General features: G+C 35.8%; 4 protein-coding genes across 6 annotated transcripts; all 4 read right to left on the bottom strand.

Annotated features, from left to right (window-relative positions):
• Positions 1 to 388: 388 nt before the first annotated feature.
• LOC7465494 (PLAT domain-containing protein 3) lies at positions 389 to 2,260 on the bottom strand. The gene is made up of 2 exons (XM_052451203.1): positions 1,899 to 2,260; positions 389 to 1,352 (listed from the first exon to the last, which is right to left on the bottom strand). Exons 1-2 carry the CDS (start codon positions 1,968 to 1,970, stop codon positions 867 to 869), a joined length of 558 nt encoding a protein of 185 aa, XP_052307163.1. The 5' UTR covers positions 1,971 to 2,260; the 3' UTR covers positions 389 to 866.
• A 5,608-nt stretch (positions 2,261 to 7,868) lies between these two features.
• Positions 7,869 to 12,553, bottom strand: LOC7465493 (autophagy-related protein 3). 3 transcript variants are annotated; one of them, XR_002980741.2, is made up of 11 exons: positions 12,203 to 12,547; positions 12,004 to 12,074; positions 11,625 to 11,741; positions 11,375 to 11,541; positions 11,190 to 11,278; positions 10,893 to 10,944; positions 10,567 to 10,632; positions 9,812 to 9,939; positions 8,750 to 8,852; positions 8,269 to 8,312; positions 7,869 to 8,100 (listed from the first exon to the last, which is right to left on the bottom strand). XR_002980741.2 is itself a non-coding variant. In XM_002303451.4 (10 exons), the coding sequence occupies exons 1-9, from the start codon at positions 12,361 to 12,363 to the stop codon at positions 8,756 to 8,758; spliced, it is 948 nt and encodes a 315-aa protein (XP_002303487.1). In that variant the 5' UTR covers positions 12,364 to 12,543; the 3' UTR covers positions 7,869 to 8,100; positions 8,750 to 8,755. The 3 variants fall into 3 exon arrangements, 2 of the variants coding, with proteins under 2 accessions (XP_002303487.1, XP_024452408.1); XM_002303451.4 differs by lacking the exon at positions 8,269 to 8,312 and having other exon boundaries at positions 12,203 to 12,543; XM_024596640.2 differs by lacking the exons at positions 7,869 to 8,100; positions 8,269 to 8,312; positions 8,750 to 8,852 and adding an exon at positions 9,028 to 9,347 and having other exon boundaries at positions 12,203 to 12,553.
• A 1,797-nt stretch (positions 12,554 to 14,350) lies between these two features.
• On the bottom strand, positions 14,351 to 15,738 carry LOC7465492 (gibberellin 20-oxidase-like protein). The gene is made up of 2 exons (XM_024597264.2): positions 15,296 to 15,738; positions 14,351 to 15,124 (listed from the first exon to the last, which is right to left on the bottom strand). The coding sequence occupies exons 1-2, from the start codon at positions 15,655 to 15,657 to the stop codon at positions 14,515 to 14,517; spliced, it is 972 nt and encodes a 323-aa protein (XP_024453032.1). The 5' UTR covers positions 15,658 to 15,738; the 3' UTR covers positions 14,351 to 14,514.
• Positions 15,739 to 18,820: 3,082 nt separating this feature from the next.
• LOC7491928 (protein DYAD) lies at positions 18,821 to 23,658 on the bottom strand. The gene is made up of 9 exons (XM_002303449.4): positions 23,586 to 23,658; positions 23,028 to 23,127; positions 22,618 to 22,718; positions 21,794 to 22,512; positions 21,294 to 21,677; positions 21,000 to 21,117; positions 20,837 to 20,920; positions 19,438 to 20,226; positions 18,821 to 19,331 (listed from the first exon to the last, which is right to left on the bottom strand). The coding sequence occupies exons 1-9, from the start codon at positions 23,631 to 23,633 to the stop codon at positions 19,122 to 19,124; spliced, it is 2,553 nt and encodes an 850-aa protein (XP_002303485.4). The 5' UTR covers positions 23,634 to 23,658; the 3' UTR covers positions 18,821 to 19,121.
• Between the last annotated feature and the right edge of the window lie 701 nt (positions 23,659 to 24,359).

Raw genomic sequence — 24,359 nt, 5'->3', positions numbered from 1 at the left:
ATTTTCTAATCAAAGAATTTGTTTTCTCCCTTGAATGATGAAATGACTTCTTATTTCTCAGTTTTTTTTATCTTTTTTTAAATCGAGAAACTCCTTTTATTTTGGATTCCTCAAAACTAACAATACTTTAAAATAATATTTTTTATTTTTTAAAATATTTTAAAGTATAATAAAAATTATTTTTTAAAATATTTTTCATATTTTTAAAAAATATAAAACTATCTTTGAAAAAAATATATATTTATATTCTCTACTGGTTGATCATCACCATCAAAACTAAAAACTAAGGATTGGAAACCAAAAAAAAGGTTAAAATGATTTTAGTTCGAAGGAGGGAGGAATATTTGTAGTTAGTCCGAAGAAAAATCTTCGCAAGAGAGAGAGTAACTTGACATAAGAGAAAATCAATGCTAATTCACACCCTGTGAGGTCAAGCACGCAGAGACCCCCGCAATTGTTGGAGCTAGCATTCTTTCAATATCCAGAAGTGTGCCTCTCAAAGAAGAACAAATGTCCAGTAATTAGACTGGATGCAGTGATCCAGAAGCGTTTCTCTTGACTTTCTCTTTTCTATGAATTATTGACTTTGTTAACACTTAGCAGACTATTTTTTTGGTGGCCGCCATACTTGGCAGTTCTTCTCTTCCAATATTCATGTGACTATGAACAGATTACATTTCCATAACTCGTGTTTTGCTCCTCATTGTTGCTGATGATAACAGAAACCCTTTAGGGTGTTTTAGGGATACTAACCGAGGAATTCTAATTATTCTTGTTAATCAAAGTGGGGCATAATTTGGTCTTCCAACTCATCGAAGACCTACAAGGAATCCAGTTTTGTAGACTGGATTGCTCTCCTACTGATCTCAAGAAAAAGCAGATCCTCTAACATTCTCCACAGCAAACTTCCCATTTTTTCCCTTCTTCAAGGCATCATCCCCGATTCTGCATCCATCAAGCAAGGCGGTTAGCTTAAAGGGTGGAACATCAGCAGCCAGCCATTGATCAACATAAAAGATAGTCTGGCTACACTCCTTGTGTGGTCCTGTGGAGGTGACTTCCACGTAGTCACAGTACCAGCCATGGTGAGACCCTTGGCCATCAGAGGTCAAGTTTAGGCGGCATATGGGTGCACTGATGCACGGACCGCGGCCACTAAAGATGTCAAGGTTAGCACGCTCGTAGTAGTCGTGTTTGGGCTCCATTAAACCCCATGATTGAAGGTCTGGAACCCATACTGATCGGCCTTGTGCGTCTCCTAGTGTCAGGCTGATTTTTGAGTCTGTTCCTGCCTTCATTATTGATCCAGTCTTTACGTAGAGTGCGTATACACAATCGCCGCCGCCGCCGCCCTGTTTGTACCAAAGATTAAGATACGTATAATTTTTAAAAAAAAATTTGGACAATCAACACATAGAGTCTTTGTTAAATGTCTGATATTCTCGTTTTCTTATATTTAGATTCTAGTTAGTACTAATGAAGAAAAATATATTGAATCTCATCAATATATATATATATATGCTATTGAAAATCTTTCCGAAATCACTCCTTGAGATATAACCTCAACCATTGGACTTGTGAATTCCATTTATCCAATAGGTGAGATTTTCTGGGAAATTATTTGGGAAAATACAATGTAAAACTCAATTACTCAAAAGAGCAAAAGGTGGTGTTGATAATAATATTTGCTAGATCTAGCCAGCATATCAAAGGCATAAACAGAAATAGCTTAATTTAAAAAAAAAATTAGTATCCACTATAATGTGGATTCCACATGATCAGATCTTGTCTAAATGGATGGATACATAAATTTATTTACGTAAGATCAATGGCAGATAATATGGGGGGGAGGAAAGGGAAATAATTTGGAGTTACGGGGGGGGGTTTAAGGTACTTACATAGAAGCCATTAGCGTCTGCAGAGAAGAAGAGAGCGATGAAAATTATTGATAAGCAGAGAGTTCCCTTCATTTCTCTTTCTCAATGCTGGCCTTGGTGAGATTGAGAGGGCAGGGGTTTGTAAAATGTGTTTATATATTCTACTAGATAGATGGGTGCGGTTAAAAGAGCAAGCAGAACGGGAAAACAGGGACAGAGGCAATGAGTTCCACTGCCATCCATTACTTCAGTTAAGTGCACGCCTTCCGGTGAAGGAAGTCCGGGCTATCAAGTAATCAAGCAGCCAGTTCAGTCTTTTCAGGGCGAGCTGACCGCAGAAACCGTAAAAAGACAACCAATACTTACCGTTGGCTTATATCCCGTGCTTGACCATTTCTATGAGATGGTGCTTTGCTTAACACGTAGCATTATCATGTAGATCTTGGTGTGGATATGGTACGTGTGTTAGCACTCAAGAAGCTCCCCCAATAAATGTTTTTTTCTTTTTAAAATTAACACGGTAAGTTAAAAGCTTTAATAGAATAATATTACTTAAATTTCTTTTACTAAAATAACATATTTTTATTTTTATCTTGTCGGGCCTTAAAAATATAATATTTATTAAATATTATTATTTTTATTAAACATTTGATAAAATTTTATCATGATTATCAATCAAGATATTTAATTAACATTACAATTCAAAAACATAATATTTAGTTAAATATCACATATCATAATCATATCATACTGCTATTTTACCCCCCAAAAAAAAATCATTAATGTTACTTTTCCATTTCTTTTTATTTTGTATACTAATTGCCAAATTTGTCCCCAATAAAGGCAACAAAATGATGGGTAGCCTCCTCTGCATGTGCAATGTGTTATTACTGGCCAAAAGCATCTTTTAACCTTGAAATAATTCTGCTGCTTTTGCTAGTACCATATAATTGATGTCAGAGTTTAACAAAGTCAGTGACCTGTACCAAAACAACCGAGTCTTGTTGTCAATCATGTGATATAGAAACAGCTGACTCGGTTGTTTCGCTGACTTAAAGGTGTTCAAAAAAACCAAAAAACCGAGTAAACCGATAAAACCGACAAAAAATTAACCGAAAAAACCGAACCGAAAAATAAAACCGATTAAACCGATTAGATAATGTAGGAAAAACCCCGGTTCGGTTCGGTTTTCGGTTTTGTAGTGCAAAAACCGGGTTAACCGGACCGAACCGGTTCAAAAATTTCGGTCCCTAGTATAAATACAAAATTTTATCGAGCCGCGCCGCACCCCTCTCTTCTCTCCAGACTCCAGTTCTCCACTGCGCGCAACAAACCCTAAACCTAAACATTTCAATCTCTCCTCTCACTACTCAGAGCCACCCGCCGGCCCACCCCCTCGCCCCCCACCCTCTCCGGCCTCCGCTAAGGCCGTCCCCGTACCAGAGCACCCACAACCCGTCCACTCTCGCCTCTTCGCCTCTCCCTCTCCACTGTCCACTCTCCTTAGACTAAGAAAAGTAGAAAACATAAACACAGATCGACGATCGACGTTTCCTCAGTCTCAACTGGACCAAAATAGTCTGTGTTTCCATCAGACCGACGGTTCCTCAACCTCTCAAAACCAGTAAGTTTTAATTTTTTTTCTCCTTTCTAATTAATTAATTCGGTTAAGGTTATTGTTATTTTAAATACAGTTAAACTTATTTTTTTAACGTTTCTTCCTCAGTCTCCACTGGATCAACACAGTCGGTGACTCGGTGTTTCCATCAGACCGAGCCTCTCAAAACCGGTGAGTTTTAATTTTTTTTCTCCTTTCTAATTAATTCATACAGTTAAGCTTATTGTTATTTTTAATCAATTTTGTTGGGTGATGAATTTTGGTTTAGTTTGAAACCACTGGATAACGAATTTTTTTTTCCTATATGGGTTGAACTTGTTTCTGAGTTTGAAACCTGTGTCGTTTATATAAATTACTATTGTTACATGTACAGTTAAGCTTATTGTTATTTTTAATCAATTTTGTTGGGTGATGAATTTTGGTTTAGTTTGAAACCACTGGATAACGAATTTCTGTTTATTTATCACTTCCAGTTCCTTATGTGCCAGACTATTCTTCTTCTCCTTTTTAGAATTTATCTGTAATATTATCTGTAATATTATTAGGTGTTGTTCTGTTTCTGTCTATAAAATTTACCAATTGATGCCTTCACATTCTTGGTTATTATTTTATTTTCTGTTTGGTTCCTGTGAAGATTGATTTCTTAGGTATTTGTTTTGTTGAGCTAATGTGACAGTTAAGTTTGTGTCTTTTTTAGGATTAAAGTATGATTTTAATGTGTGATTTCTTTGGTATTCGTTTCATCTTTACCTTATTTTAGCTCATTGATAATTTCACCTTATCAAAGTAGAGTTATGTTATTGATGTTATTTTGATCATTCTTTTAGAACTGATATCCGTCAAACCTATTCATTCCTTGAGAATAATAGTTTTCCAGCATGACTAAATTTGGATTGAATGTCATCTTTGACAATCTCCTTCTTTGCAGCTCTTAAAGATAGTTTTGTTTTTCATTTTGGTCTGTTGTATGAAGTTTTTTTTTTTAAATATGGAGATTGTATTTTAATTCCCTTAGTCATTGATTTGGTTGTTTGTCTTTCATTGCAAACTAGTTTTGTTTTGATGGGTTTTTTTTATTCGGTTTTGTTTTGTCATTCTGTAAAATGTATTCATTATTCTGTTTTGGATGATCTTGATTGGCATTTTGTAGTCATTAAAATCATGTTATTCTTGTATTCATTGTTCTGTTACTTCTGTAATTATTTTTCCTCCATTGATAGATTTTCTAAGCTTGTTTTGACACATTTTCTAAGCTTGTTTTGACATGTTACATGACTTCTGTAATATTTGTTTCATTTCAATTTTTAAACTGATTTTAATCTTTATGTTTATTAAGTGCTGAAAAGAATTGTGCAAGTGATAATGAACATGTTTGCATTTGGTAATTTACAGATGGAAAACCTTCAAAATCAAAATGCTTCATCCACTGGCACTACCCCAACATCAACCAATGCCCCATCTTCAAACACTAACCCAGCGCCAGCATCAACTACTGCAGGATCCACCACGGATAGTAAAGGTAAACAACTTCAAGTCCCTGCATCTAGGAAAAGAAATGTTGATGATAAAAAAAAGTCACAAATTTGGGATCATTTTACAAAACTTGATGGTGATCCTACAACCCCTAGAGCTGAATGTAATTATTGTGGAAAGGATTATGCATGTCATACTATTATTAATGGGACAAGTAATATGTGGAGTCATTTGAAAGTATGCAAAAAGTTTCCTTTTGTGGTTGATAAGAAGCAAAAAATTTTGGTATTAGAACCTAATAAAGTAGGGGGTGAATTAGGAGATCGAAGTGTGGGAACTCTTAAGGCAATAGGTTATGATTATGATGAATGCAGAAAGGCACTAGTGAAAATGGTTATAATTGATGAGTTGCCTTTTAATTTTGTGGAGGGTAAGGGACTTAGATTATTTTCTAGGACCTTGCAGCCTAGATTTGACGTTCCTTCTCGTTTCACTGTTATGAGAGATTGTTTGAAACTTTATGTTGAAGAGAAGGAAAGATTAAAGAGAGCTCTTAAGGGTCAACGATTATGCTTAACAACAGATACATGGACATCAATCCAAAACATTAACTATATGTCCTTAACGGCTCATTGGATTGATAATGAATGGAATTTGCATAAAAGAATTCTGAATTTTTGTCAAGTTTCCAATCATATGGGTGAGACAATTGGTCAAGTTATTGAGAATTGTTTGTTAGATTGGGGGATTGATAAACTTTTAACTGTTACAGTAGACAATGCAAGCTCTAATAGTGTTACTCTTTCATATTTAAAGAATGTGATGAAAGATTGGCCAACTAATATATTGTCAAATGAACATTTGCATGTTAGATGTTGTGCACACATTGTAAACCTGATTGTATGTGATGGTTTGAAAGAGATGAATGTTTTTGTTGTTAAGATTCGAAATGCAATTAGGTTTGTGAGATCTTCACCCTCTAGGCTACTTGCATTTAAGAAGTGTGCAGAAAAGTTGCATATAGAGTGTAAGAAATCATTGTGTTTGGATGTTGCAACTCGATGGAATTCAACTTATCTTATGTTAGAAGCTGCTGAAAAGTTTGAAAAGGTGTTTGTGAGGTTAGGTCAAAGTGAACCTAGGTATGTGAGTTACTTTTTGGAGGTTGATTCAAAGGGGAATAAAAAAAACATAGGGCCACCTAGTTTGGAGGATTGGGAAAATGCTAGAACTTTGCTGAAGTTTTTAAAGATCTTTTACATGGTTACATTGAAATTTTCTGGCTCATTGCATGTTACATCAAATTCTTTCTTCAATGAATTGATTTACATGCATACAAACTTGATGCAATTGTGTAAAAGTAGAGATAATCTTTTGAGTGGAATGGCGATGAACATGATGAGTAAGTTTGAGAAGTATTGGGGTTATGGAGCAAATCAGAATTATTTATTGTATGTTGCTAATGTTTTGGATCCACGTCTTAAATTGAAATATGTGAAATTTTGTTTTGGTGAGTTGTATAATCATGACAAAGCACAATTGCTAACAAAAAAAGTGAGAGATAATTTGGTGAGCTTGTATGAGTTTTATTTGAAAGCCGATGAAGTGGTGGATGATAATAGGCATAAACAAGATGTTAATGATGCTATTGATGACATGGAGATAGATGTTAACACTTTAGCTCGGTTCAAAAGGCACTTGCTAGAGGAAGATAGTGTGGAAAATAGAAATGAGGTTGAGAGGTATTTGGTCGATGGTTGTGAGGATCCTAATGATGATAAATTAGATATTTTGGGTTGGTGGAAGATTAATGCTTCAAAATATAAGATACTTTCGAAAGTTGCATAACATGTTCTGGCTATTCCTATATCCACAGTGGCTTCCGAATCAGCCTTTAGCACAGGTGGTCGTATACTCGACCAATTTCGAAGTTCTCTATCTCCAGCAACAGTTCAAGCACTTATTTGTTGTCAAAATTGGTTGCATCATGGTCCAATTCCAGTTGATAATACAACCTTGATGAATGATTTTGAAACCTACGAAAACCTTGAATCAGGTAATGTTTCTTAAAAACTTACATCTTTTATTTTATGATTTATTAATTAACATATTTTTATTCTAACATGTTTAATATTTTATTTTGTAGAATTTGATGGAAAGTTGCATTTAGCAACGGATGATAATTAGTTCACAAATTGTGATGCATATGGTATAAATATCTTTTTTTATTTTTATATCTTCTGATTTAATTTATCATGTTATAATTCTAGATTATGAATTTCAGGAATCAAAGTGCAATGCTCTTGAAGTGCTTTTTTATTGAGACGATGTGCACATGAAGATTTATTTTTTGTGGCTTGGAGTGTTTTACGATAATGTAATGTTATTTGTTGTTTTTTTGTTAAGCCCTTTGAAGGCAATGGTTTGTAATTTGGATTTAAACTTATTGTTGTGTGATTGTGAGTGCGTGTTATTTATTTAAACTTTTCGGAAGTAGAAAAATATTAGTAAGTTAAAAAATATATTGAACAGATTGACATTAATAATTTCATATAAATGAATATTTAGGGGTAAAAAAATTAAATATATTTGGAATCTTCAAAGAAAATGAGACAATATCAATATTAATTGTAAGCCTAATAGAAATCCATTAGAAACCCATTACAAAGCCCATAAAAAAGCCCAAAATAAGCCTATAGGTTTGTCCGGTTTTTTGGATAAAAAACCGGACCGAAACCGGACCGAAACCGGCCGGTTTGGGCCGGTTCCGGTTCGGTTTCGGGTCTCTTTTTTTTTTTTTTTTCGGTTTGGGTGTTTTTTTCGGGTCAAAACCGAACCGAACCGGATTTGCTCACCCCTAATCATAACCATGCCTGCAGTGAGCAAGTTACCCTGCCAAGTTTATTGAACATGGTTTGTCACGTTAAACAATCCAAATAAAACTGTGCATTTACATTGTATAAATAAACAATTACTTGATCATAAGAACACAAGGGATTCACAGTTATTGAGGCGTATCAGTAAGAAATTGTTTATAGGATTTATGTACAATAATAATTGTTATGGAAGTTGTACGGTGCAATGATTGCAAACACCCCAGAAGATTTTTCTTGAATTTACTGCAGTTTCAGCCTGGCAAGGGTAAACAAACATCATTTAAAAATCATCACCAAACTCAATAAATAGTTATATAGATGATGTCTAAATTAAAACATCGTAGATTAAGTATAGATGGTGTATCTGCTTCTTGATCACTCAATGCAGAGAGTTCAAATAAGAAGTTCTGCAGAGTGACATAACCTTTGTATTGAAAATCATCAAGAATCCGGTATTTAGGTTAAGACCTAGGCAGTTTGACAACGAGAACAAGATCAGATCTAATAGTAGAATTGATCCAAATCAAGAAGAGGAAATGTGCCACGATTCAGTCAAGGTGCACTTAAATGGAGGATCAGGGTGGTATAGTAAGAAAAGAAAACAGCCCATGAAATAGGATTAAAAAGGATCTGCTCAACTGACACCAAGAAACCAAAGGTACCAAAGGTAATGCTTAGTGAGTAAATCAACAATAAGAATCCAACCAGACCGGTTGACATACTTTTTACAAGCATATTCTTTCATTTGGAGAGCAGGAACAACAATGGCAAAGAAAATTGTTTGACATGCACATGTTCCAAAGCATAGCATTTTACTACGCCAAGGAAAAAAAAAATATGCTCAAAATTTTCAACAATGTTGGAACAATGTCGAGAGGGGAAAAGAGATTAATTATGGAAACTACCTCACATCAGCTACTTGAGCTACCAAGATCGAAATCCATGGTGTAATCATATTCAATGGTTGGAATTACAGAGGCTACAAATTTCAAAAATAAGAAAAGGTACCTACAAAGTAAGAAATTGCAATTGTAAGATACACAGAGATAGACAAAAATGAAAGTGGGAGATTATGAAAGATGTATTTACATGTAATTGCAATCACAAAATCTAAAAAATGACAGAGAACCATAGATAGTAACCAAGACAGGAAAATTGTACACTGGAACAAAATGCCATAAACTAAGGGGAAAATAGAAGTGGGAGATTATGAAAGATGTATTGACATGTAATCGCAATCACAATATCTACAAAATGACAGGAAGGATGTATTGACATTAAAGATCTAGAATAAAATGCCATAAACTAAATGTACAAAAACAGAAACGAATCAAACTTGAGCAAATAAAACTATTAATCATCCACAGATGTTGCTGAATAGTACACAGACTATGAGACATCAGGCCAGGAGCTGAGAGTCTGTGACAGGATCGAGGTTAAATGATCCAGAGATGTTGCATGTCTTATTGCGGGTTGATATTGCATATAAGCAGCTTCTTTTTTCTGTTATTTTTAAAAAAAAATAAAGAAAGAAAAGCAGATTAACTGGTGACTAGTGTCTGAGAGCAGAGCATCCCATCAGCATTAGAGATGGTCTCCTGTCACAATTCCATTGGATCTTATTGCTGTAGTTTATTTCCAAAATATCAAAGAGAGGTATGGGAACCACAAATAATTGAACTGCCTTGGACAAGGTAGTCTAACCCAGCAAAATTTGGTGACTATCTTTGACTTCCTGAGTAAGAAACTCATCTGATTTAGGAAGAGAACATTCTATTTTGTTATTAGGAAATTCACACAAGCTCTGGATAAAACTATATGGGCTCCACTCAGACCTATATTTAAGCCTCCAACCTAATTTCACTGGGTTCTTGTGAGAATAGTCCAGGACATACTTACAATTATAGGTATTTCATTGAATTTCATTTTTCCCTCCATTGGTATAAGATTTTTAAAAAAAAACTCACTTGTCAACTTCTGGCTCAACTCCGCGTGACATTAGAACATCAATAATTTTCTTCATTACAGCCCCATGTCGGCAAGGATGCACTGATGCATGCTTCCCAGGTAAGTGAGGATGGTCTTCAATAGTTACCTGTGCAGGATCAATTTAGATACAAGGAGAAAAGATTATAAGAAGCAACACATAAATTTATTCTCTATGAAATGACACACAAAAGTCAGGAGATATATCAAGCAGAAAATGACCAATGGAAGACTTCCCAGTTTCTCAATCTGACTTAAACTTGAGAGAAAAAAAAATTTAGAAGCATAAGGTGATGCAGACACATGCAAAATGGTTCTGTAAAAACTGACACACGTTTAAAATGATGCCCCACTCAAGGTCCACAACCTTAAAATTCCACTGCAATGCAAGGAGGGTTGTATTACTTTAAGAATTTTGATTCTAGAGTGAGATCTCATGAAATCATTAAAATGTAAATTCACATTCCCCCCCCCCCCCCCCCTTTTATGGATCTTAAGGTCACAACCACATGACGCCATTGGTGAGCCACGGTGACCTATTTGTACTGTAAAGTCATGCAGGCACCCACACTAAGATGCAGGCATGCGCGCAACACCACAAGAATTTTATTCAACCACATCATGACTCTGCCAAATAACAGTTCCTCGGTCTACTAATAGCAGATCCAAAGCAAAAGGGGGCTATTTGTGTGCGTGTACAATATCGATTGGTAAACAGCATAAAAAATCTCAGCACCGTTTTGCGTGCATGGTCTTGGCTAACATCTTCAAGTACAAGCTCTGGTTCCAAAAGCATCCTTGACTGCCATCAAGAAAAGAACACAGTCAGCAAATGAGTCAAACTGCATAGATGATGTGCAGGAACAAGTTCAATTCAATACGATACGGCCTTGCCTATAACCATGTTCAGAAATCAATTTCAGAGACTACAATAAATAGAGATCACAACCTTCATGTGCATTTTCATTGCACCAAAATATCTTTGATTGGTAAAATATATTGTTCTAATACTCACTACCCAACTGAAAAGGGTCGAAAATATTTGATAGAATGGCAACAAACCTCATCATATCCAGTAAGCCATACACGAGGAGTTTGATAATATTTATCGTACCTGCAGATACAAGGAAAAAAACCATGTTATGATAGGCTTAAAAAAATGCATCGAGTTTCAATTAATTCAGACTTCTTGCAACCATATTGGACTATTACATTGGTGTTTGAAAGAAAGCATGAGGACCTCAGCTATGAGAATAGTACCACAGATAAATCACATAGTTCAACAGAACATGGCAAATGCTCTAGAGCTGTTATAACACCCAGATTTAAGGAAAAACTATCAATCAAAATTCATCTTACGTGATGCTGACATCATATGTTCGAGTGCGTAGAATGTTATCATCATCATCAGGTTCGTGAGCCACTAGATACGTAGTCTGAAGTGTTGCCTACATCACTCAAATTTGAATAGAGAACTATAAAAATATTTCCACCTTTCTAACCAGAAAATAACAAGGGTGTGAAGAATAGAATTAGCAAGTTACAGGATCTGATTCGATTAGATTGTCAGGGTCTTCAAAGTCTGCCATGTCAGGAATATCTTCCTCCTCTCCCCCAAAGTATGAAGGGTTTGTTTGGATAGGAATTCTTTTAACACTGATATCTAGAGCCTCCATTGAAGGCACATTCTCATCCTCGTCACCTTTAGTTTCTAGACCAAATGCAAATCATAAAGTCAGAGCTGAGAAGACTAAACATTGGTTGTAGATATCGAGCTCCAGCAAGAATGGATACCTTTAGGTTTCCCATGAGTTGCTAGCCATCCATCATTATCTTCATTATCAAGTAGAACTTCACCTCCAGCAGCTTCATAATCTTCTTCTACAGACGCAGCTCTTCGTAGACAAGGAACTAAAAGTGAAGTTCACAATTTGCATTAACAATATACAATAAAGCAAAAACTGCAAACGTATTCATCAAATTGAATGAGTATAAATTAGCATCTTTCTTTACATTCAAAACAATGTGAACTGCGATATCCCTCTGTATTTTTTCTTCACTAAACAAGAACATTACAAGTCTATGTAATTGCTAGTTGCCATATAAAAATAATAACTTCATAGATGAAGATACAAAAAAAAAAAAGAACACTGCTGATAATGGCAGAACTTACCATTTCGAGTAATCAGAAACTGTTTCTCTGCAGGCAAGTAAGGCTTCCTCTTGCTCGGCTCACCAGATTCCCTATTAAAAACAGAACAAAATCAAGACCAAAATTAAAGCATATAATTTATGATAAAAAACCGAAGAATTTTACACAATGAAAAGATGGAGGCTTTGTAAATGGGGGAAGTGGCGAAGAACCAAATTACCAGGACCAAGTGGGGCATTTAGAGACGAGATTGTCACCGGCGAGAATGAATTCGCTGACACTAAGAACGCCTTTCTCTTTAAAGGCAGAAACAGTGCGTGGACCTGTGATTCTCTCCACTGTTCCTTTGAATGCTTCGTGAATCTTCTGTGATAGAACCATCTCTCCGATTTTTTAATCGAATGGGGTAATCGAAAACAGGAAACCCTGGAAATTGCAGAGAGACCGGGAGAGAGCGCGGGGGTTGAGGGGCGTGTTTGTCGAGTTAATTTTGTCTTTTGTTTGAAATATTTGGTATAAACTATTCTCTCAGTCCCTGAAATTTAAGTCTTTTTCGGATTTTAGCACTTTTCTTTTTGCTTTACTTGATCTTCGTCCTTGTATCCTCCTCCCGAGTGGGAGTTGCTAGAAAGAAATTCTTGTAAATTGCACTCCGGATTGCCTATCTAGAAGCTAATCGGATATATATATGATTTTTACAGATTAATTTGATTCTTTTTCTAAATTTTCGATTTATAAAAGTTATAAATATATTTGGTTGGAAATAGTATTTGACTTAAATATAGAATTTATTATAAAATTAAGTCGACATTTTTTATTTAATCAAAATTAAAAAACTTAACTTTGCGCTTGTGATTTTTGACCGATTCTTCATCCGTTCCTAAAAAAAACATTTTGAATAGTTATTATCAAATATATTGCTAACTTGAAAGTCATTTTTGTCATGTATTGTTTATTAAAAACAATTTTTAAATTATAAATTAAATTAAAATTTATTTTTTATAATGCATATCTTCCTTTCACAGCAGCATGTGTTGATATCATATAGGGGTGAGTTAAAAAACCGAAAAACCGATTAAACCGAGAAAATCGGGAAAAAAAACTAAAAAAATCAAACCGTGAAAAAAACCGATTAGAATTTTGAAAAAACCAACCGGTTCAGTTTCGGTTTTATAAGCCTAAAATCAAAAAAACCGAACCGAACCCAAACCGAAAAAACTGGAAAAAAAACCGAGTCAAAACCAAAAAAACCGAGCCAAACCGGTTTGAACCGGTTTTTGTTCTAAAAAACAGAACCGAACCGAAACCAGTCGGTTTGAACCAGTTTCGGTTTTTTTAAAAAAAATTCAGTTTGATTACTTATTTTTATAAAAACTGAACCGAACCGAAAATGATCACCTCTATGTATCCAGCAGCTTATTTTTCATTCTTTCTTTCTTCTTTTTTTTTCTTTTCTTTTCTTGTTTGGATGATTTATCCAAGATAGTAAAAGAGGCTTCAATATTTTGGGATAAAAATTTTAATAATTATTCTTTTAATTGATATTTTTAACAATTACTAACAAAAGAGTTTGTCTCAATTGTAACCACAACCTTCACTCTAAAGTCTAACAGCCGGTTGCCAGGCAAGTTGGCATGAATTATAATGTCGAAGTCCACTGTGGCGTCTTCGATCACTGCAACCTACGTACAGTTCATCATTGAAAATTCACAGCTCTACAAATTCTGGCCGGACCATCTCAGCAAGCTCTATTTCAGGAATATGACATAGGGATGCCAAGAAGATCCGGTTTGTTGTGGCATCTTGCAAATAATCTCTTCGTTTCTAGATTGTGCTGCTGAGGTCTTTTCAATTATTTTCTAGTCTGGGTGGCTTAAATTGGCTTTGCCAAGAACATCGAGCTTGTATTTATACATGAAAGCAAATTTGATTCATTTTATTTGTTCCTATAAACACGAAATGAATCATTTAGAGGTCGTTGTGTGATCTCATGCAGTATTTTTCAACATATTATACTTGCAGAAACGCGAGGAGCTTCCGATCGCGACTTGACCCCTCACCTCCATTCAATGCAAAGAAGATAGATTTAGCCATGAGAGTCTGCAACCTCCATTCATCTTTCAGTTGGGCCATTTGTTTTTAGTTGACATGCATGCATTTTTTATGTTTGACCAGCCATCTGGTAATGAACAAATGATTATCTGCCGAGGTACACTTTGTATACTTGGACAACTGGTAATATATAATTCTTTTGGTATGCATGTTATGTCAATTTAATCAACAGAGAATATCCAACATTTCTGGAGCATACAGCTTGGAAAGCAGCAGAAATATGGCATAAAACCCCTTAAAAAGGACAGCAACAATCTTTTTGATAACAAGAACAGCAACAATCTTAACCATTAAACCATCATTTCCTCTTACATCTCTCATAACCTCAAAGCACCTCCACAGCAAAAGGAAAGTCAACAGAATCATAGACAAAAAGAAAATGCATATACAACAATTAGTGCAGATCAACTACGTACCTCCCTATCGTTCCAGATTTCCAGCAAAATCTTTGACAGTAAACCCAACCTTATCAAACCTACCTTTCTCACTGCTCTCTCTGTATTTCAAATATTCTCTGCAAACAAATGGGTTATAGATCCTCATACTTCCTTCTCCCACCACTTCATCTGGGGCAAAAATCACCTTCTCATCCTCAAAGCACCAAAAGAAGGCTAAAGAGAATCTGTGTACGTTTCGTTTTAAAACAACTCTATGTTCAGATGATCTCAACTTCCCATTGCTCCACGCATGCATCAAATCTCCAATGTTCACTACAAGAGTATCTTCACGTGGGTTTATGTCCATCCACTTCCCTTCCCTGGATCTTACTTGAAGCCCTCCAATCTCATCTTGACATACAATTGTCACACAGCTCATGTCCGTGTGCATTCCAAGCCCCTCAACTTCTTTTCCTTCCACAGTACTAATTTCTGGTGGCGAATAGCTGTTTATTCTCAAGTATCCGTGACAGTTATTGAAATCAGATTCATAAAACTTCCTTGCAAAATCTCCTCCCATGCTCATTAGCACTGCCCTCACTATTCTTCTCGAAAGCTCAGACATTTCGATCCCATATTCTTTAACTGTCTCACTGGTGTAAACACAAAGTAACAGAAATATATTCATCAGAAACATGCTCTATAATAAGAATATAACAGATTTCATTTTATTGCTTGGCTTCATGCTTCATTCTCAACTGATTAAAGGAATGAGAAAAATAGGTGAAAATAGTAGTTCTGACTTGTGAATTACTATTTATTACCTGAATTCATCAGGATTTGGATTGTCCAAGAGAATTCCTGTGGAACTTTGTGCAGAAGCAAAGAAGTCTGGTCCGGAAACACGAAGACTTTCAAAGAATGGCGATGCAATAAAATGAGGGGTGTAGGTTCTTACCGATGATGATGGACCTAACTTGATTTTGGACTCGTAAGGCAGGCTGAAGATATGTGTCGAGAGGGAGTAGAGTTTCCTGTAAACATCTTTCGAAACTCCATGGTTAATTATATGGAAGAAACCCCATTCGTTGCAGGCTAGAGAAAGGGAGGAGAGACAGGATGGGCTAATGGGCTGTGAGATGTCAAAAACGGGAAGCTCTATAGAACTATGGGATTCAGGCATCATCTAGGGCTAGATAACAAAAATCAGTTTGATTGGTATGTTTAGCAAGTAAAGACACCACAACACACAGCGGCAGGCCTTCATTTATATGTTTATATACTTAATTGAATCACCTGATAAGGACAAGTTTACAGCTGTCCCTGTTCAGTACAACCAAGCACATGTAAGATAAAAAAAATAACAGATTGAAGTTAGTATCAAGGTCAACACCGCAGCCTGGCTGTTCTTGGAAGGGAAGTACTTATTTTCTTATAGTTGTATCCCCAGCAGGTCAACAAGCAGAAGCTTGAATTTCTTAAATTGTAAGCTGGTGGCCAGCAGCAGGCAGGAATGAAGGAGGTGTGCTGGTCACTTATACTTTGTCAGACCTATTCTGTTAATTAAGCACAAGTTCTTGAGCTTGGATTCCTTACAGAGAATATATATTGAGTACTATCTGCATTGCCGTGTTTATCAAGTAGGTCAACTTGAGTTCAGATTAAAATATTAGCACTTCTGCTAGCTCTAGCTAGCTATTCTTCGAAAGAGAATCAACTGAATAAAATATTTAACGATATAGAAAGCAGCTAGCAGATTCATAGATGTCTTTTTCTCAAAGTTTTAATTACCAGTTGGGCAAAACTCTGTGCGAACCAGTTGATAACTTCAGTACAATACCCTAAAACTAGCTGATATATATGATCTTCTGCCTTCCATGCGTGAATTTGCTGGACTGGGAGACATTTTTGGATCAACAACTTCACTAATTAGAGGATCAGACACCTTGACACATGTACATTACCTCTGTTTATTCTCAAAATAAATGAGACATTTTATTAGCTCAGGCAATTTAATTAGCAATTTATTTCATGTGAGATTGATGTTCGAAATAAGATATATTGCTTCCGAATTCCCTGCCTCCATGTCGCATTTTCATGAATCCTGCAGGAGATGATATGACTGGCTAATTGATGCATGGGATTTTTTTTCCTGGTACATAAATTTATGTCGATGGATATAATTTTCTCGAATTTAATATAAGATTTTGCTGAAAGATTTTATTTTTTATAGGATTAAAATTGTGTGACTATCAGAAATTGGTAAGACATTCAAGCAAGACTCGGAAGTTACGATTCATGAATTTTTTTCTTTTGGTTTTAAATTTTTTTTTGTTTTAATTAAGAGTTTTTCAATATATAAAATAGGGTTATTTATCATGTATTTTTGAAAACTATTTAAGAAAATATTTAATAATAAAATTTTAACTTATAATTTATGTGTGATCTCTATTTAACATAATTATATGATATTTATTTTTATTATCTTTCTTGCATTGTTTTTGAACACATCAACATTTTTTCTTTTAATTTTTCATCTCACGTGAAACACAACCTGGGGGGTGGGTGGGGGCAATTGCATGAAGGTTCATGGGGACCCTTCTACTCTGAACTGTTTTTTTGGGGGGTGGGGGGGCCGCTTGTGCTTATTTCCTCTTACGTTTTATTCTCGTGAGGGAAGAGAAATAAAATGATTATGAAATTGAAATAATCAATTTTTGTTGGGGTGGGGGGGGGGGGGGGTGATTATTAAGTATTTAGATCATTTTTGGTAAGTCAAATAATATTTGATTGAATTTGACTGGAAATAGCTATATTGGAGTGGCTAGATATCTGTCATGTCTTGTGTTAGATATAGACTTGACAATTTGTTATGTTTTGTGTTTGGTATAAATTGAATAAGATAAAAAGGCATAAAGTCATATATTGAGCAATTGATAAAAACATTGACTAAAAAAAATAATGAAATGAGAATATATTTTATTAATTCAAGTCAACTTGAGGTAATATTTTAAATTTGTAATTCGAGTGATTTTAAATCACAATAACTCTATATAAAGAAAAGAAAACAAATTATAAAATTTAATTTCCAATAAACTCATAATTAAATGGTGAAATTGAAAGAAAAAAACACAATCTAAAAAAATACAATAAAACGACATAAATCTATCCAAGTTAACTCGCAAAATTCATGATTCAGGTCATGAGGTTGAGATAACTTCATAGAAAATAAATCAAAACAAATGACAAAGTTTAATTCATAATCAACTAGATGTTAAATGATGAAATTAAAAAATATATATCAATTTTTTAAAAAAAAACTCAAATCAATCAAGTTAACTACTAAATCCATGATATGAATCATAAGATTAAGATAACCAAAGAAAGAAAATTATAAAAAATATATAATACGAGATTTTCAAATCGTAATAAGTCTCATACATAGATATTCTCATCATGTAGTAAATAAAACATGATGGAATGGTCCTGTGTTGGACAATGTTCTTTGAATGTTATTTAGTATATAGTCATTTAAACCATGACCATAGGTACTAAATTATGTATATTAAATGATCTTATCATATGTTAATTAACTCATGATGGAATGATCCAACATTAGGGCCTTTTCCTTTTGATGTTAATTAATATATCATAGGGCTAAATAACATAACCTTATTATTCACTAAATGACAATGAGATAGTAAGGTCCAACATTGGGTTTTGTTTTCTTGGAGGTTGTATAATGGATAATAAAAATAATATCTAAATAATATAATATATGTTATTAAAAATAAATTATTTTAAATAGGTCATATAAGATGTGATATCTAAATTTTTTATTATATCATCAGCTCTTTAATCAAGATCTTTGTAGATCAATTAGGGTTTCTAGTTACTATAAAATTAGATGATGATTTTTTTTATCTTTTTTTACACATAACTCGACTCAATGTCCTTTTTTTTAATACTTTCTAATAGTTTTGATATACTAATATAAAAAAAATAAAAATTTAATATATTTTAAATAAAAAATATTTTTAAAAAACAATATAAATCTTGAGAGAGAGAGAGAGATAGTTATATAGACCGGATCATGTGCATTTTGAGAGAGAGAGAGATAGTTATGTAGACCGGATCATATCGCCATAAAAGGTCCTAACATAACTGCATTCATTCTGAAATTTTGCATCTGTTCTTGATATTGCTTTGATTAAACAAGCCTGTTTGCTAATGCGTACCTGTGGATTTTTTTTCTCAAAACTACAACAGCATTCTGTGAACTTACTAGTCAATTTGTAATGCGATCAATCAAAGCTAAATTGACCCACCAACATGAACAGCAAATGCAATGGAACATAATAATTCCTATATTATTTCCTGGTAGATAAAGAGAACATCAGAGTAACCAAAAAAATATCTAACGCATAAATCGTATTGCAGACTTTCCTCCTTTTCCTATACGCTAAAAGCTCTTTGTGCCTTGTATATGCCATATGTATATAACTATGTTAAGAAGATTCCTTGCCCAAAGACAGGGAAAGCATTAAGTGAAACCCAACCTAATCAATGTTTTTCCAGGGGTTTAACTAATAACTACTCTAGCATAATAAACTAGCCATTATTACTACTACTATTATTATTATAGATTGTTTAACCCCTTTTAGATTTGTGCTCCACGGAAGCCTTAGAAGTAGCCAGAGCCAACCAAGTCCCCTTTCCCATTGGCAAGGAAGAAGATGCAATGGAAGAGGCAGAGGAGCATCCCTGTTGCTGCTCACACTGCTCACAGTACCTTATCATTCCTGTTCTCCGATCACCTTCCTCCCATTGGCTCATCATCCCTTTCTTTGTGGGTCCCAACTGTGTAAAACATACAGAAAATGAAAAAGGAGTCAACTTGTATACTATGATAGTATCACTAAAATATGGGTATGAATTGAAATTGAGATTTGATAAGTACACATACACTTGGCATGGCAATACTGGTGGTCACATTTTGATGATGTCTTCTTTGGTAAGTGACAGGGTGAGGAGAGGCTTCAGCATGAGACTGAGACCCATAAAACAATCCATAATCATCAGTTTGATTGGTATTCAGTGGCTCATTAAGGTTGATGAGAGGGGTTTTGGTAGTGGTGGTGATGGTAGTAGAAGTGGAAATGCTGCTATTCTCATACTGGGAGTGAGTCATTTGATCAAGGGGAGGACAGCTGGTTGGAGTCGTGGCAGCTGTGGATTGGGGAATGGTGACAGGCCTTCTCTCAGCTAATGGCTTCACAGGGAAAGTACGGTGGGGTGTATGGGTTTGAGATGGAGGAGCAAAGAGGAAGTGAGATTGTTTTGGTGTAGTGGAGGACACTGAGGGAGGTGTTTGTACCGCAATGAGGTCTTCTAGTAGGACCACAACCTGAGGGTGAGGGGTTAAGGTAGTCATATCCGGCCACAGGAAACTTCCCTGGGGCTTGCATATTCTAAACCCGCTTTTCAGCCTCTCTATCTTTGCTGCCCTGTCCTCCGTTGGTGCTGGTGATTCTGTTCTTGGTGCTATGATGCCTCCTGATGATGACTTGCATTGTTCTTGTGCTGATTCCCCTAAAACCGTTGCTTCTTTTTCCTGATGCATTACTCCTTTCCCCTTTCTTCCAGTTCCTGCTGGCGTGATTGACTCTGTTGAGCCCATTAATAAAGCTGGCTTTTCAGTTGATTCTGCTCTGTTTGATTTCTCCACTCTGGTTTTTAGCTTCTCCATTTCTTCCTGCATCAATTAAATATTTCCATCATCACAATAATGACCGCGTTCAATGCATAATTAAATGCTACAACAATAAATGCAGCCAAGCCTCCCCGTTGCACTGTAAGGACAACTAAATTCATAACTAACCAATTCATCCTAAGATCATCATTAAGCGTATCATTGTTACAATATAAATGCTGTCCAGATTAGAAAGTACTACCAAGGACAACGGAAATCCACTGCCAGAACATTCATCATTTATGAAACTATTTAATGTGGGATTTTGAGCTTTAAATTGAACTAAATAATTGCAAAAATCTAGTCTGGAATAAGCAACACTCCCATATCAAGCCTCTAAATATAACAGCTTCTCAAATGGTTTCATGGCAATTTATGCATCAACTTATTATCTAGAATAGATACATGCATCAGATGGTCAGTTTGTTACTACCATCTTTCAATGATGTGGATCATGCAATCACCCAGGAATTTCTTATTTGAACGAATCTTATATACACTAGTAGCACCCAGAACGTCATAACGTGGAAAGAATCATTCATATCAAATCTTACACACTTCAATTGAAAAGAAAATGATAATTATTAAAGGAAGAATTCTCATGCTCTCCTACCTTCATCCCATACAAAGATTCTGAAATTTCCTTTAGTTGTTCCTCCATCTTTACCTTCTTATTCACCAAATCAATGTACATTTCCTGCAAAAATAGTACATGGATTGTCAAGAGAAGAACTTGGGTCAGTCCAAAAATCTGGTCAAACTTTCATATCTATTACCTTCAGTGGAATTAAGAAGTTGTCATGCTCCATGTCCTGACTTGTAGGAGAATAATTCGGTGCTGCCACCATTGCTAATTCCTCCCCGTGTTTTTTAGACACCATTGCCTCCATCTCCCTGCCCCCCATAAGAACAACACATACGCGAGAGATGGAATCAGTAGCGCACACAATTCACCCCAAGAGTAACAGAGAAAAACTGGTGGGCATTACCAGATCAACAGCACTAACAAGCTAAAAGACCACACAAAATTGAAAGACAATCAATCCTAGTTAAAACAGAAGGACCAGTACCCTTTAATTTTAGCAATTTCTTCTCTGAGTTCCTTGATCTCTCTAGCACAAACTGGATCCTGACTAGGATTATCACCAGGTTTCCACCCAGGTGGAGGTGTCCAATAAGGATCCTGCACACCAGCCTCTTTCCTGATATCAACCAAATCAGCCTTCTCCAGCCAATACTCCATTGCTCCATCTGCGTTATGCCTCCTTCTGAATCTCTCTTCTCCTCCCGGAGCCACCTTCCCTGACATATGCTTCAACAAGTGGTCTAACAGCCCAGTATCCCCAATCAACTTCCGTGCCTCAGCTCTCAATTCTGGCCTTAAAATTGGGCGTCGAAACACAGCATTTTGCTCTTTCATTACCTTTAACATGTTTTCCTCAGCCAATTTATACCTTCACAGAAATCACCCAACCAAATTAGCTAGCTACATATAGACACTAATCAAAAAAATATATTAACACAAATGACGATCTGAATTTAGTTTATTAACTAATAAAAGCTTTATTACCTCCCCGCAGACCATCTGTCAATAGAATTCTTGATGAGTTTGTTCTTCTTTTGCCTATAGACCACAATCTGGTTCTTCTTTTCAATTTTACGCCTTTTCTTTTTTGGTGATAATTTGCTAATACCAGACCCACCTTGACACTTTCTCTTACGTAATTTCCTTTTAGCTTCACTTGACTTGTTTACTACTAACTTAACATCGACCTCCTCCTCGTCCTCATCGTCTGTGTCATCATCACTACCATCACTGTCTTTCTCTTCTTCGCTTTTAATCAAATCCTTCGATGCAATCACTATTTCACGTTTATCCTCTACGTGTTTAGCCAAGAACCTGACCTGCCGGCGCTGACCCCACTTAACCATGCCTGTCCCGTTGAGCTCAGACATGAGAGACACCTTCCTTGCACCAACAAATTTATTAACATGAGTACTTGTAGGTGGGTATGACACTTTTCGAGGTGAAACCGAAGGATGTTTAACCATCCAGAAACTCCATGAGTAACTCTTGTCTGCCATTTCTTGAGAAGAGATTCTCCTATAAAGAGCTTCCCCTGCAACTTCTGATCCTATAATGTATTTCTCGTCGAATGCTGGTAGCTGCTGCTTCTTCGTTTTCATGTCTTTCTTGTAATTAATAGCTTCAATCTCATTGAAGTAACATCTTAGAGAATTGATGCTTGGAAACCTCAGCGAGACTCTCATCCTGGTCTTTTCATTCACCTGAGATATTTATTCAAGCAGAAACAAACACCAACAAATTTTAAATCAGAGAGAAAAAAATGTTGAGCCGGGTTTAAGAATATTGTTGAATTGTATAAAAAATACCATCACAACCCGGGTTTTGTTGAGTTGATCAGGGGATTTATGAGGCAGCTTGGAGTGATCAACTTCATAAAAAGAGCTCACTTTAATATGCTCAGCTGGGTCTTCATTATTAAGCATGGAAAACAAAGAGTAATCAGAGAATTCCTTATTTTGATCAGAAACAAGAGCTCTTAGCGTGGAAAACGACATAGCTACTACTAGCACTAGCAGCAGCTGCAGTAGTACTACGTACTTGCAGTACTGTGAGCTATAGGAGTAGAGCTAGCTAGCTAGTACGAGCAGTAAAAAAAATCAGCAAATCAGAAGAGAGAAATCAAGTGAGAGAGAGAGAGAGAGAGGAAACAAAAGGGATAAAAAAGAGGGAGAGATTTGTTGCTCGGGCGTGTGTGCGTGTGTGTTACAAATATTACCAAATGGTGGTGCTGTGGTAAATGTTGGGTGATGCAGGCAATGTCCGCCCAAAAAAAGCCTTCTATCGGCGTCCTCGGAGTTCTGCCTCCTTTTTATTTCCTGCATTTTCACAAGCACAACCAAAATCACTGTATTGCCCTTCTCCTTTAAAAGGGGTGAGGATTTATGTATGCATAAGCCCCTCGTGTGCAATACTCGATAGAGAATGTATAGAATATACCGTTACATAGCATAATAATTATGTGGTTTTTGTTATGTAAAATCATCATTTCACTTACTTGGGCACCAAGGATGTGTAGAGCGGGGTTTGATTTGCGTAACAAATTGTAGGGGACGCGCGTGTGGATTTGGTATGTGTGTGAGCGTGAGACAAAGATTAGGAATTCGGTTGAGTATTTGAAAACTTTAGTAGACTAGTAATCAGCGACTTGATTTGAGAGATAAAAGAGCGCGTGGGTTACGAGAAGAGAAATAGAGGAGTAACAGAAAGAAAGGGGTGTGGTGGTTGGGGAGTGGAGAGTGGGAGTGGGATTGAGGAGAAGAGAGAACAAACTCACCGATGGGTGGTCTATCACTGCAACATCAACCAGCTCCATGGTAGTCATCTTCTGCACATAGAGAAACAGTTTCAACTGCACAAGTTAATACTAGCTAGTCGTACCTCTCGTCCTTCCCGGCCCCCCGGCGAATAAACATATATGGACATGATTAAAGAAAGGGAAAATCAGACTATATATAAGATAATCATTTGAAGCAAACATACAATTAATCTCATTAATCAATCATAAACACAAGGATTGATCAGAAAAGAAAGCAAGGTTAAGGCCTGATAGATAGATAGATAGATATAGTGATTCTTGCACAGCCAGGAGAATCTCTATATTGTTGGTACGCAGAGACTGAAAACAAGAAGAAGCGAACGGGAATGCAAAATCAAAGCTAAGTACTACCGATCATTATGCGACCTTTAAAGTACACTAACTAGGAAAAACACCACTGGTAAATTAAAGATCATGAAGCTTGGAAAGTGTATCAAAAACACTTTTGAGCTTGAAATCTCAATTTTGAGAATCTTCCAGGAGCCAAACAACCTATATCTGTTAACCACAGGAAAATGCATACTCATGTCAGGACTTGTTTGAATTCCTCATTCAAACACATGCACCCCTTAATGACATGCAAATGGGTCATTCCTTTTGAGATGTTTTATCCAGTACCAGCACCGATTCAACCAGCCAAAGAGTAACTACACCAGCATTAATTAATTAATGCACATGAAAAAAATCAGGTTGAAAATTAAACAGCAAAAATAAATATAAAACGAGACCTTT

This window comes from Populus trichocarpa, chromosome 3 (genome assembly GCF_000002775.5).
Source record: "Populus trichocarpa isolate Nisqually-1 chromosome 3, P.trichocarpa_v4.1, whole genome shotgun sequence".
Classification (NCBI taxonomy): Eukaryota; Viridiplantae; Streptophyta; class Magnoliopsida; order Malpighiales; family Salicaceae; genus Populus; species Populus trichocarpa.
The sequence above is the reverse complement of the archived record's forward strand: the minus strand, read 5'-3'. Positions and strand labels throughout refer to the sequence as shown.

Excerpts from the sequence above, each read along its gene's own strand:
- LOC7465494 (XM_052451203.1), bottom strand. The coding sequence starts at position 1,970 with ATGAAGGGAACTCTCTGCTTATCAATAATTTTCATCGCTCTCTTCTTC. Across the intron at positions 1,353-1,898 it reads CAGACGCTAATGGCTTCTAT|GGCGGCGGCGGCGGCGATTG; the intron begins GTAAGTACCTTA and ends TGGTACAAACAG.
- LOC7465493 (XM_002303451.4), bottom strand. The coding sequence starts at position 12,363 with ATGGTTCTATCACAGAAGATTCACGAAGCATTCAAAGGAACAGTGGAG. Across the intron at positions 10,633-10,892 it reads GGCTTACTGGATATGATGAG|TCAAGGATGCTTTTGGAACC; the intron begins GTTTGTTGCCAT and ends TCTTGATGGCAG. Across the intron at positions 8,853-9,811 it reads GTTGAGCCAGAAGTTGACAA|GTACCTTTTCTTATTTTTGA; the intron begins GTGAGTTTTTTT and ends CTTACTTTGTAG.
- LOC7465492 (XM_024597264.2), bottom strand. The coding sequence starts at position 15,657 with ATGATGCCTGAATCCCATAGTTCTATAGAGCTTCCCGTTTTTGACATC. Across the intron at positions 15,125-15,295 it reads CCAAATCCTGATGAATTCAG|TGAGACAGTTAAAGAATATG; the intron begins GTAATAAATAGT and ends TGTTTACACCAG.
- LOC7491928 (XM_002303449.4), bottom strand. The coding sequence starts at position 23,633 with ATGACTACCATGGAGCTGGTTGATGTTGCAGTGATAGACCACCCATCG. Across the intron at positions 22,719-23,027 it reads TACCACAGCACCACCATTTG|ACCCAGCTGAGCATATTAAA; the intron begins GTAATATTTGTA and ends TTAATAATGAAG. Across the intron at positions 20,921-20,999 it reads ACTTCTTAATTCCACTGAAG|GAAATGTACATTGATTTGGT; the intron begins GTAATAGATATG and ends CTATTTTTGCAG.